The 14,225-nt window shown below is 40.1% G+C and overlaps 1 protein-coding gene across 5 annotated transcripts in view; it reads left to right on the forward strand.

The window, feature by feature from the left end:
* march8 (membrane-associated ring finger (C3HC4) 8) overlaps positions 1-14,225 on the forward strand; it is a 120,231-nt gene that overhangs the window by 59,512 nt on the left and 46,494 nt on the right. Inside the window, exon 1 of one of the 5 annotated variants that reach the window (XM_017725330.2) lies at positions 9,094-9,453. The exons of the other annotated variants lie outside the window; for them this stretch is intronic. Coding sequence (XP_017580819.1) covers positions 9,424-9,453 — 30 coding nt within the window. The 5' untranslated portion in view covers positions 9,094-9,423. Of the gene's footprint in view, positions 1-9,093; positions 9,454-14,225 lie in introns of those variants that run through there. 5 annotated transcript variants of the gene reach the window in all.

The following is a 14,225-nucleotide window of genomic DNA, read 5'->3' on the forward strand; positions in this document are numbered from 1 at the left end:
ACAAATGTTCAGACCATGTGGACACAACAAAGCTGCGGTCAAACTGTAGTTGGACTTGTTTGGGTTTTTGGATTCCTGCCTATATATGCAATACTGAGCAAAAGTATTAGACGTCTGAGAATATGTATGATATGTAAAGCCATTTACATCCAGACACAAGACATTTATTTGCTTTGAAACAGTAAAAAGCAGCACCATAGTGTAAATACAAGTAAAAGTAAACAATGCCTGCCATGCTGCCCTAAAGCACAATCAATCCCCAAAAAATTATAGTCCCTAGATTTATAAAAAAAATTGTTTAAACAGTGTCATTTGAATATGACTATGTACATAAAATAAGCCCAGTTTACTCTGATAGGCTGCTCCATAATGCCTAGTTTTGTTAAGATTTTGATTGACAAGAGTTTACGCAAAGGATTAAAAATGAGAGGCCCACTGTAAACTGTGTGCATTTCGATTTTTAGTGTGTAATGAAATTGTTACATACCTGCAAGATATGAATCACTTTAATATGGAAAAAATAAATACAAAATTTGTTACTTTGTTGTATATTTATGTTTATTTGTATTTATTGTATTTATTGTAATGTTAGATAGTATCCAAAACGTAGCTTATATAATCTATATATTGAATTAAGCCAAAAGCCGTAAGCCAAAAGACACTTACTACCAGGATAAATCATTTTAAATAAGTATATGCTGTGGAGCATTTTTGCAAAATACTTGTGCATATATTGCCAGTACATGCATCTACATCACTACAAAGCCTTAGTATACACCCCATGTGTCAAACACAAGGCCCACATGCCAGATGAGACCTGCCACACAATTGAATTTTCTACTAATATTGGCCTGTTTCACAATGTGCTGCACTACTGTCCTCAGCATGCACTGCAACGTAATGTGCTCTGACTCTCCTATTCCAACTACAATCTATGGGACAGCGCATCAGTTCTACACAATTCTGTACAATTCTACACCAGTCATATCACCATAATGCATTTTAGCTGCAGCTCAGCCAACATAAACACTGAACGTCAGCTCAGCAGCTCAGAAACTGTGCCCAAGTCTTAATGAACTTGCGGCAAAGAAAAGATGCCAGGTGTCTAGTTCAAGCAAATAGGGAGGTTTCAAAAACTGAGCAGCTGGGGACATTTAGATTTGGAATATTCCATGTAATATTTCAAGGTCTAATACAAGTGTCTGTATTTTACTGTTGAAGTTTTTCCGTATTTTGAATAAACAATAGCCAGTTCAGGTTATAGCACAATATTAATTAAAAATGAAATAAAAGCATTTTTTTTCTTAGGCCCACAGATTTGTTTACTGGTTGAGTTTGACACCCCTGGTATACACAAAGATAAGAATGTCATGATAAAAGCATTTGTGTGATCTTATTTGTATGAAAAAAAAGTCATTTAGAAAAAATTAAATTGGATTTGAAATTATTGTGTGATAGCAAAATCACACAAATGAGTTTTTAACATGGTGTATGCTCTTTGTGTATTCTCAAGCTGAGGAGTGATGTAGCCATATCTCTTCACAATAGATTGCAAACAATTTATGTATCATGATCAATTGCATCTCTTAAGATTGCTGCTCTGCTTTACTCTGGCGTTTCACTTATCAAAGAAAAAGAAAATAAGACGAATTGAAAGGCTGAGATCCCCTGGCTGTCCTGCACTCCTTGCACAGTGTAAGCCACTGTTTTCAATTAAGTTGTATGAATAATGTGCAGAAAGCTTTTACATGAAAATGAGTCCTCTCCACAATGCTGTGGCATTCCAGATAAATGAAGCACAGACATGGAAATTAAACAGTAATAAGCAGAGCTATGAGGAGGAAAGAATCTTTCTCTTTGTGTTCCATTTTGCGAAAGCTTTTTCTCCCGTGTTGATTACAGCTGCTGGTCATGCGCTGGATGTCTCAGTGTAGTCCAGTTTTCTTCAGAATATGCTAATTTGAAAAGTGTAGGCCCTCTGTTTTTCAGAGACTGATGCTCAAATTGTTTGTTCGTCTAGAATATGAACTCCATGAGCTCGCTGGTGCTGTTGTTTTTGATGACCACTGATTGACTGGCATTGATTCAAAACCTCTACAGTCAAGTACCGGGCAGCGCTGTGTGTGCGTATGCGGCTGACCCGTTTCAGACAGGCTTTTAGCTCCAGCCTGTGCCCGGCCTGTAAAAATAGCCTCCTGGAACCAGAGCATGCTTTCCAGAAAGAGGCCACGCTACACTTCTAAATCATATTCACAGGAGCACACTTTTCTTCCAGGATTTGCTGCACTTTCAGACTTTCAGCAGCTAGTTACATTTTAAACGTAGCATGAATAATCCCTTTTATGCTGCAGAATACTGGGAATATACATGGAAATGTGAGTGCATGCTTTGAATTTCATATGTATGCTGTATCTATGGATATGAAAAATGTTCTTATATGTCTCCCCCTGCCCTTACTGATGGGGAATACTAAACGGGTAGTGGGAAGCTGGAGGTCTTGGAATATTGGCTGTATTTAAGGCTGATGGACTTGGTATGCACCCCCTGAGTGCTCAGTTCTCCTGCACAGGCCTGATGGAGAGTGGTCTCTTGAGAAGATCGGCCCCTGGATCCCATTAGTATGGATGATTTTATTTTTGAATATGGACTGAAAGGACTATTACAGAGCAATTTCATGCCCCGGGGGTTACCTGACGTCTTCTTTACCAAATTTAGCTCAGCGAAGTAGCCTGCTTACATGTTCCCTGCTCCTTACCTGCAGCCCCTTTTGTCTTGTTCTCTCTCTCGCTCTCTCGCTCGTTCGCTCTCTCGCTCGTGCTCTCTCTCGCTCGTTCTCTCTCTCGCTCTCTCTCGCTCTCTCTCGCTCGCTCTCTCTCGCTCTCTCTCTCTCGCTCTCTCTCTCGCTCTCTCTCTCTCGCTCTCGCTCTCTCGCTCTCTCTCTCGCTCACTCTCTCTCCCTCTCTCTCTCGCTCTCGCTCTCTCTCTCTCTCTCTCTCTCTCTCTCTCTCTCTCTCTCTCTGTCCTGCTCTCCCCTTGCTCTATCTGTCTCTTTCTCTCTCAATTTCTACGTTTCTTACTTGTGCTCTCTCTCTCCCTCTCTCTCTCTCTCTCTCCCTCACTTTTTCTTTATCTTATTTGCACTTGCCCTCTCTTCTTTATTCTTTTCTTCCTTTCCTTTCTTGCTTTCTCTGTCTCTCTCTTTACATTTCTTACTTGGTCTCTCTCTTCCCCTCCCTTCTTTCTCTTTCTTTCTCTCTCTCTCTGTCCTCCTGTCTAAAAATTGGATAAGACCTAAAACATTTCCATGCATTGTTTTATTTAATAATCTGTCTGTCTCATCTATCTTTCATTAATCTGGCTGATTGCTAATTCTCATGGCCGTTTCTGATAAATGTTTTACTGTTTTAAATAGGCTTCTCTGATGTATGATTTAATAAAAGGGGCTCATTACGGCTAGTCAGTCTTCCAGGTGTCGAAAGAAGACCATCAGTCAAACCAGTCCCAACATTTCTCGTTAGAATAACATCTCTCAGCATTTCCTCAGTTCCGTGTGCTCTTTGTGATCTCAAGCGAAGAGAACAGTGGGTGCTTTTCATTCAGGCTTATGCTCATAGCAGTAATCTGTAGCATGTTGACTGACCAAAGTCCATAAAGGGAGCTTTTAATAGCAGCAAGTGGAGATTTTGAAAGGAAGGGTCATTTAACAGCATCAGGCGAGTGAGAGATGCGGGAGTGTTAGTTCATTATCCTGCTAAATGGCTTGGCCTGCCCTGCTCTTAAATAGCAACACACACGTGAAGGCTCCTGAAGCTGCAGCTCGTATATGATTGGTTCATGGCTCACTAAGAGGAAATGTGTGATGGAGATGATTTTTCTAATTGTATAATCCATTAATCTTCAGGGAAATGTCTCTTCCTTTCTGCTCACTGTTGTATGATTTCCCTCCATTTCTTTATGTTAGCTTAGTTATTGACATGGCAGATTTTTTTTTTTTTATGTAGCCGTTTGATGTAGTGCATTTAATTCAGTATGTTTGACGCTGTGTTCCATTTTTGTTGAACGCTTCCATCAGAAATAATTTACTTTGAATCATTAATTACACAATGATTTATTTAATCATGCGCGCTGTGCAATCAGCCAGGCAATTTGGTAAGATGAATATTACAGATTATATAAAGGACAACAAATAATTGTATGATTTTCTTGTTTGTCATGGAATAAACAAACGTGTGGAATTTTAAAAAGCATTATTGATCCTTACAGAAATAGTCTGTGCTTCAGTGCGCCTAGAGGGAACCGAATGCGTGAGCCTCCAAAACAGGAAACAGAAACATTTTCAGAAAAACAAAACAAAAGAAGCAGAACATGCAGTTTAAACAAGATTTCACACTTCAGAGAGTGAGGCTTAAAGTTGGCTTTCAGTTCCAGATATTTGGCACACATGATAAGGTTGCCTTTCACACTACTGTAGGATCCTTTGAGACGCAGACAGACTGGTCACGTTAGACTGGTCAGTTAGAAAAGCCTAGTTAAGTGTTTGTAGAAAAACCTGCTGATGTATTTAATATTTGTGTCAGGGGTGAAATGTGTGCTTTCCCTGTGTCTAAATCTCTGGAATCTATGTTGTACTGTCTGAAAATATGAAAATAGTTATGGAACAGTCACATACTTATCTGTCTTCAGGTACTATGAGTTGTTTGACAGGAATGCATGCCAAAGACAGATGATTGTGTTAAGACAAACCTCTTCAAGTGTATATGTATTTCTGACAGTGTGTAGTTTGAAGATGAATATGAATCAAATGAATCAAACAATAAAACATCAAAACTGCTTGTAAAATCTGACACATCACAGTGGATGTATTTGGACATGTACATTTTCTGGATTTTGTTTACTTTTATCCTCTCTTTATATTTTGTGTTGCTACTTATATACAATACTGTGCAAAGTCACAAACCTCTCTTCCATTCACTTCACTTCCAGTTAAAACAGCCATTCAGTTCAAGCTCATTTTTCAGTGTCTGGGAGAAATAGCAGAGAACATGTATTTAACATGAAATTGCATAGAAGCCCCTACAGTTAAATACAATGTGTTTTTCAGTGTTTTAGTGTGTCTGTCATTTGCCTTTATTACAGCGTCCAGTCTTTTGCTTTCAGTTTTCCAGAAATCTCCAGGGTTGTTTATCCTAAACCTCCAAAATTCAGTCTTAGAAGTTGGTTGCATTTTCTGCTTCTCATGATCCAAATAATCCCAAACACATTCATTGAAATTCAGTGTCTGGAGTAGTCAGTCTATTGTTCTGAGAACATCAGCAGTTTCTTTGTTTGATGTGCAAATAATTTTTTTTGTCTAGTTCTTTTTATCAGTAACAGCTTCTTGACAGCTACACATCCTTTCAGACTCATAGTGTTGACGTGTCTTCTCACAGTGCAAGGATGGACAAAAAGACCTGTGGGTTTTTTCAAAACTGAAGCAAGAGAGGAGCTTAATCATTGATTCAAGGTTCCCTGTCTCTCGGGGACAAATTGTTTAAAAGGCCCCATTCTTAATTTTTCTTGTATTTAGTTCTTTCAACCTGTGGCCCATTTGTAACATTTTTGAGGATTAATGAACCAAAAACATTCATTGTTCATTTTACATGTCCTTTTCCAGCCTCTCTGTATACATAAATTGAATAAATAAAAAAACAAAAGAAATTCCAAGTCTTTTTGGGCCATTTCTTTTGATCCATTCTTCATGTAAAGAATATAAGGGGCATTAAAATTAAAAAAATTCAAAACTCAAAAACGACAAGGAATTCCAATTTCTACATGTCTTTTGCAAGTAGATATTATCTGATATTCTTAGAAATATCTCTTGAAAATGATTAACTTGTACTTAATGGCACTGTAAATCAGCACTGCACTGTAAATCAGCTGTGTTTTTGTGTCATTTGTATAAACTACCTATGTACCACAGTCAAAATTTAGTTCTCAGCTTGTCTTGAAACAGGCCGATTTTGTCAGTATTCCATTAAGACTGTTATTTGCAAACAGATTCTGTTTTGATTGACTGCCTTGAACATGTGCCATTAATGTAAGAAGCCATCTAAGCTGAAACTTTCCTACAACGTCAGTGTGAATGGGCAGAGTGAACTGCTGTAGGTGAATAGGTGAATATATGAAAAATGGGACCTCACAAAAACAGTCAAGTCAAAATGGGTTGTTTATTTTACATAAATGGACTATATGCTTTGGGGAGAGATGTTCTGAAGCTTAAGTGTTTTTTTATTTAAAAATTCAGTTTTTCATGATGGGACAGTTTGAAATGTAAAGGCAGCGCTTTTCTCACACAGCAAAGACAACAATGCTGCGTTATTTCGCTCTCGTCATTACTCTAGCTGTTTTCAGCGATGTGAGCGCTGTGACATTTAGACAGATCGTTGTGATTAACTAACTCTGGGTCATATGTGTGAGGATTGCATCTAGTGCCATTCCGGTAATCATGCACACGTGCTCTGTATAAACACTGATCAGCCATAACATTTAAAACCACCTCATTGTAGTTCTGCTATTACAGACTGTATTACATCTGTTTCTCTGTGTACTTTGTTAGCCCCCTTTTACCCTGTTACCTAGTGGTCACCACAGGGCTGGTATTATGTAGGTGGTGGATTAATCTCAGCATTGCTGTGACAGATGATTTAATGCAAACTGTGCAGCAACAGATGAGCTGCTGTCTCCTACTTTACGTCTACAAGGTGAACCAACAAGGTAGGTGTATCTGCTAGTGTGAACAGAGTCTCTAAAAACTCCTGCAGCACTGTTTTGTTGTCAACTCACTTTGAACATGTATTCTGAAGGCTTTAAGCAGATTTTTCAGGAATGTGCCCTTTTATTGTGAAAATAAATTTTACCTGAATCTATCATAGATCATATGTGTGGATTGAGCTGTACTGGAAAGTGGTTTGCTGCCTCTCGGTGAAGCAGTACAATGCAGTGCTGAGACCAATGAGGCATATAGCCAGGATAGAGTAGAGTACCCTTGGTTTCAGCCATGGTAATTTCTTTAACGAATTACATTCTGTCATCTCTGCTTCCTGAAGCGCTGCCTACTCTCCCCTGGTTCTCTCTCTCTCGCACTCTGTTTCTGTGTTGCTCTCCTTTTTTTCCTTTTTTTAAATATGTGTCCTTCTATAGGGGCAGTGCTGTGAGCGTACCTTTTCTTCCATCATGTCACTATATTATCCCTGTCCTTTGTTAGCTGCTCTGTAGCGCATTGGCTGCTATGCTGTGTGACAACACAAAATGCTGTCATCTCTCTCTGGGAGCCTTTGTCTGCATTAGAGACTCAATCATGAGGATGGAGGTGGCGGAGGGGCGAGAGTAAGAGAGTGCTTTCATTTAGCATGCTCAGCAACAGTGTGCAGCATTTGAGTCATGAAAGAATCATTCTTTTAAAACGGTTCTTTTGAATAAATAGGCTCAACTGGTTCACAAGTACAGCTGAATCAAATTGTTTGTGGTATATTACCTTTGTGTTACAGGCCAAAAACTACCAATTTGAATGAAAATCTTGCACAATTTAACCTGATGAAATCAAAAAAGCTTTAAAGCAGCATTAAAGCAACTTCTTTAAATGTGCTTGCATTTCCTCTCTGTAGACTGAAATGGACTTCTTCTTTCTCCTAAGCTTTGTCTGACTATCTGCAATCAGATGTAGCAATTTTGGACTCTGGCTGAACCAAATCTTATTGGACATTGAGGAGATCAGAATGAAGTTAACTTGTCTTGTGAATCGATCAGGGATGTCACTATTAATTATGTTAGTAATAAAGCAAACTACTGATCAAAGTTTTTTTTGGACTTGCTGAACAAAAACTGTGCACTGCCTTTTAATGATTACAAAATGGTTTTGTTGGAAAAAGGAAGCGCAAGAAAGACTTTTATATTTAGAAAATGTTAAAACAAAATGTGACAAAAAAAGCTTTCAAATGAATGTCCATCAGGCTATTTCCTTTGATTACCAGACCAGTAGGATAATTTTAAATATTGTTGTGGTCATGAGAAAACCTTGTTTCTCCATTTTTGTTTGTTTTTTTACCTTTTTTTTGCATAATTCAAAAGATCCAGTTACTCTTTGCGTTATGTTAAAAGTTTGTGATTAACAGACCAATAGAAATGGTCCTGAATGTCTTGGAAATACTACTCATTACATAAACCTCCATTACAAGTTAAGAATATTTTTCCTTCTCCTGAAAGTTACCAATTTGGAGATGCAAGGTTTTGTTCTCACAGCAATGAATGTGCAAGGTCATTATGCAAACTCTCATTATTGATTCAAGAAGGTAAATTTTAAATCGATTTTTAATCAAGTTTGAGCATGGTGAGGGGGGAGACATATCCCTCCCACTTTAGACAAAACTCAAGACCATAAATATCTACAAGATTAACACTACAAAATGTCTACATAAGTGTTTTCTGGTAATAAAAATGTTTGTTTTTGTAATTTAATGTTGACCTGTAGAGCATCTGATGTCATGGGAACCCGACGTGCTTTCTATGCCTCGAATTAGTCTGAAATCTGCAACTTTTAAATGGTGCTAGCATTGTTTATTTGTGTTTTTTTTTTATTATTATTACCCAATTTTCTCCCTAATTAATCTCCAATTGGTGCTAGCGTTGTATGTAGGCTTTTATGTTGCATAGAGGATCAAATTTGCATCCTTGATTTGTTGAAATAAACATTGCTTATAACGTGAAATATTTAAGAGACTCCTAGCTCCACTTTCTAAATTAATCAAAGCTATAAACCAGTTAATCAATTTAGTCGCAGCTCGAAACATCTGATTCATTGAATCGAACAGTTCAAAAGAATCAATTCTGTAAACTGAACTGAACTCATTACTACCCAACACTGAGCAGGGGGTGGGCTCTGTGTGTAGGCCATCGGGGGTTTGGGACTGGCGTAATCATCTCCACAGTAAGATGGGGAGGCTCATTCAGCCCCACCTCCTCCCCTTCATGAATAATTTAGCAGCTTGCCTCTGCTGATTGGAGTCAGCTGGAGGAAGTGGTGTGTGGGCGGGCGGTACTGACCGACAGCGCATAGCAAGTCCAGACAAGTAGTGGCCAAGGGACCGTGTGTTTGTCAGCAGCACAGAGGGAGATGTGAATGTAGGACAGTCTGCTGCTGTACGCTGGATGTGTCTGTGCGCCTGAGAGAGAGTGTGTGTGTGTGTGTCCCACCCTTAGGGCTTGTGTCTGTGCTCTTCCTTCATCGCTGTTGTGCCACTTCCGCCATCAGCAGCACCCCGTCCCCCACTGGATTTACACAGGGGACATGTAACCTTTCCAACAAGGCTTTGTCTGTGTGCGTGTGTATGTGTGTGACAGAGAGAGAGGGAGAGGGAGGTAACAGCCTCCCGTGGAAAGGATTTGACGATGCATTCCTGCTGGAAAATGAAGCTTCAGGTAAATAAAAATACATGTATGTGTTTGTGTGAGGATTGTGTAGGTTGTTTTGTTGATCGTGCGTGTGTGCAGAGATCCTGCACAGAGGATGCAGCCTGCGTGTTGAGGGAGAAAACACTGTCTCCATGGTTGTGATGGTGAGGCCTATTGTTGTTGTATGGAGATGAGTCGCCCTGTGCAGTAGAGCGCATTGAGAGCAAGGTTTGTGTGTTTGTGAGTGCGTCTGTGCATCTTTTCTTCCCCCTTGCAGTGTGTGCACATAAAGAATTACCTCTTTTCCCCTCTGTTTGCGTCTGTCTCTATGCATGGCTATATTTACTCGCGGGACAATGCACTTTTCTGCTGACCCACTTTCTCTCTTTATTTCCTCCTCAGCCTTTTTTGTGCAGCGCTGTCTAACTACCTGGCTGGAGGGGTCACGCGCAGCATGGAAGTGGATGTGTGTGTGTGTGTGTGTGTGTGTGTGTGTGTGTGTGTGTGTGTGTGTGAGGGAAGACAATGCTGTGCCATTATTTTATAGAGGACAGTTATTATATTCCTCCCTGTGGTCAGTGCAATGGTGGTGTAGCAATGTGTATAATTGTCTATTCGCTGTTAAATCAATTATGACACTGTGATGCTTTGTGTGTATATCATGCTTTATATCACTTGTGGAATTGTGGAATTGGAGCCTATACCGGGATTTAGAGATGGCATATCTGCTTCAGTGCATGATTGTATTAGGTCAACATCAGCTGGAAGTGCTGGATTGGATATCAGAAAAAAGGAATGAATCCGATCTAACCCTGTGACAAACCTAGCGTGATATATTTATGTGCTGTTATGGTGTTAGCTATGTATTTCTTCCTGTGGTTTAGTGGAATGTTTGAGTAGTTCTTGCTCTATAGCATATTTTAAAATGCTCGTTTTTCAAGTTTCCATAATTCAGTCTTTGAGATTTAAATAAAGTCATTCAGACTATTATGATGTGAATTTTTTTACAATGCAGGTGGTGGTGATAACATTTGCACTATATTTACTATCCTAAACAATCAGTAAACTTATGCATGTCTTCTGGTAAAATAGTGGTAAAATTAGTCTCTGGGGGCAGTTTTGCCATATGAAGAACTACTTGTACCTCTCCATAATGAATGGATTTTTAGGCCAAAATCTTCTCACAACTACTATAAAGCAAGATCTTGGGCACCAGGAAATGTATTTGTAGCTATTTTGGTTTTAATTATACGAATGTTTTGAAAACATTGGTGGAATTTCACTTTAAGTGAAGTGCTTCAGTGAGAAATAGCTTATTTTGTAGTGTCCTAGTTATAATAAAAAACAATATCAGACCACCATCGATATTAGCTGATGCTCAAGGTTTCGATATCTGTGTCGGGAAAGTGTATCGATGGCTTAGTGTCGTCTTCTGGTCGGGCTATAAGGACTTGATTTATTGACTGACACAGCATAGTTTTTTTTTGTGGTGTAATCAAGAGGAGCATGTTGTCAGGAGCTGATGTCAACTTTGACTAATCATTGCAGCACTAGTCCGCACATCTATGATCAGCCGCATGCATTAAGGCCACTTCTGGTCTCTGTGTTGTGGAGCGGCCATTAGTCAGCACGTCCGCGTCTTCCTCCTCACGGAGTGTCATTAACTGTCATTACGACTCATTAAGTGTCATTCAGATAGCGTTAAATAATGCCCTCGCTAGTGCTTTTGCTAGCCATTAGCCTGCTGTTCCATTTAATTGTGACTCCTATTTAATGTTCCCTCTTAAATAGAACTGTCTGACTCTGTGTCAGATTGATTTTATATGTCCTGTTTTTTTCTGGATTCTTGTGATTAACAAATCGCATCATTGACAAACCCACCAAACCGAAGGCTTTGTGTGAAAATCCACTAGCAGGAGGTGGAGATGGGATGAGGGGGAGGGAAGGCACAGATTAGTGGTCACATGACACATGGCAGCTTACAGTGTGTTAAGGAGAGGCAGGCTGGAAGGGACAGTCTCTAGACGTCCATCACCTAGGTGACCGCTACTCCACTCTTCTGGGAGTCTAGTTTGAAAGGGAGTTTGGCTGCTGTTTGTGTGTGGTTCAGATTAGCCCTCATTTGCCCCCATACTGTAACTCATTTTACCTCACAGAGAGAGAGGAGCTGTGAGCTGTGAGCTGTGCAGGCCGAGCCTAATGAGGGGATATTTAGTAGGACGAGTTGAGAGAGGCAATTGGAAGACGATCAGAATGCGTGCAATGAATATCACATTCACAGCAGTTCACAGTCGACTTGGTACTTAATGATGAGTTTATTTGGGCTATATTATGTAGAGCTGCAGAAACATACAGAACATATGTTAGTTATCTTAACAATGCTATGACCAAAGCAGTGCCCTTGGTTGGTCACTGTCAGAGTTGTTATTTTTTCTGTCCCTTTTGGCAGAAGGAGTCTGGAAACTTGATACGAAGTAAATTGTGCAGTCAAATGGTGCTTAATGTTAGATATTTTTTGGGAAGTAACTTGGTATCACTTTCAAATTAGGACATTCACAAGGCATAACTTAAGAAATAGAGTCGAGAGTGATGCTACTGTTTTTTGCTATAGCTTCTGTAAAATGTAAATTTGCAATTAATACGGCATGCAACATGTTCCATTGCCCCACTAGATGCACCATGTTTTTGATGCATTGTATCATTCACTTTGTATAGTCATCCAGATGGTATGACTGACATTTGTAGTGGTTCTATCATTTGCCTTTTCATCCATTTCAACCGCCAAATAAACCGTCTTCTGTTTTATTGTCCAATGATCCAGTGAAAAAAAAAAAAATCTACATCAGCACATGATGTAATGATGCTGTTTTGATTGGCTGTTTCATGAAACTTGTTTGCAACTGTTGCTGCTGAGTTTCAGTCTAAGGGTTAACAGTGTTTTTGAATTCAGCTAATATTCAGGATATATACTAGGATGACGCCCTTACACACGGACATACAAATACGACAAGCACAAAGCTATCTCTTTACACAATCTCACGGAATACCCTAAAGCCACGGGTCACAGCACTCATATTACCTGGGCCTGATCCTTTTAGGGGCTGATTAGGGTTTCATCCAACAACCCTGCAGGACAGAGAGAGCACATAGCCGGACCTCACGCTGCACGTGACCGGCCCACAGGAGCCTGCTGCTAGCCGCTGCTTCCTGAACTCTCATACTGCTCTGACTCTGTTCAAGTATGTGTGTGTGTGTGAGAGAGAGAGTCTCTCTTCCTGCTGTTGAAATAGGAGTTATTTTGTGGTGTTCAGTAGAGAGCGTGTTGTAATGCACTCAGCAGGCCTGGTTTGCTGTGTATTAGTAACCATCCTGTTCTCACTGCACTCTGACCTTCTATCCGCAGGCTTCCCAGGACAGGATTTGCTCGGCCAGATCCGTCAGTTGTTTTGAATCACAGTAATGTCATTGACATCACTGCGGCATGAATTAACCTCCGCTTGGGTTTCACTCCTGCAAGTCTAAAATTTGAGGAAATCTGGAATTTCACTGCTGGACGCAGGCCGATTTCCTGTGAGATGAGCATGCACTTTCCAGGAAGCCGCTGTATCTCTGTTTCTCAGGCTGACCGTTGCTTCTGCACTCACTCATTTTCCCACAGCTCACGCTGATCATATTACCTCTGCACACAATTGTAATCATAATGGTGAAGGAAGCATGTTTATATGGTTCATGGCATTTGTGTAGGTGTCAGTGAGTTTCTGCAACAGTGGTTTGCCTGAGAAGTATAAAAGGGATATTGTATTGTGTATGCCTCTGAGGTTGGATCTTACAAATTATAAACCACTGAAATGCATTAAACTGTGACCTAGAGCATCAGTGTTTTTTTCCCCTCCCAAGTCTTTCTCTCCAGAGATAAGTAAGTCAGATAATGAACAATAGGTCACTTAGCTTCCTCACTAATAACCACAGAAATGTATAGGAATAACTCTTTTTAAGATGGCATTTCAGGGGGAAAAATCAAGTGATTTCCATCTGCCTTATTTTTTATTATCAGTTTGCCTTATTCTTTGTCCTGAAAGGTGGCATAGTCTGGGCTTTTGTTTTGTCACTGTCAGACTGAAGATGAAAAGACTTAAGGTGCCTTGTAAAAAAGGCAGATACACTTTAATGGAAAGTATACAAGAATGAAAAAAAATCAATCTGCTTCCAATAGCAGTTTATTTTGCTTTGCCTGAGTTCATTTAGCTGAACTTGCAACCATTTAAGCTTGAAAAAAGCATAGGGAGGGCCGGGTCCTTTCTGTGTGAGTTTGCATGTTCTCCCCGTGTCTGCGTGGGTTTCCTCCGGGTGCTCCAGCCCCCCCCACACAGTCCAAAGACATGCAGCCAGGCCAACTGGACATGCTAAATTGCCTCTAGGTGTCTGTGAGTGAATGTGTCTGTCTGTCCTGCGATGGACTGACGACCTGTCCAGGGTGTATCCTGCCTTCCACCCAATGACCACTGGCATAGGCTTCAGCACCTCCCGCGAGTGTGTGTGTGTGTGTGCGTGTAGTTTCTGGGCAAGTTATACTGCTGAAGTTGGTACTTGTGTTCATTTGGTTCGCTACCCCTCAGAAGACTCATCTAGTACAAAATAAGATGCCGTCAGGGATTCCTAAGGAGAGATAACAAGGCCAAGTGGATCAGAGCGTGTTAATACCAGTAGTGAAACACACAGTCAGTAATAGAATTTGAATGTGGAGGTAGGAATATGTATGATACTTGAAGCTTAATTTGAATTTAGAAAGAGGAATATGC

This window comes from Pygocentrus nattereri, chromosome 5, assembly GCF_015220715.1.
Source record: "Pygocentrus nattereri isolate fPygNat1 chromosome 5, fPygNat1.pri, whole genome shotgun sequence".
Taxonomy (NCBI): Eukaryota; Metazoa; Chordata; class Actinopteri; order Characiformes; family Serrasalmidae; genus Pygocentrus; species Pygocentrus nattereri.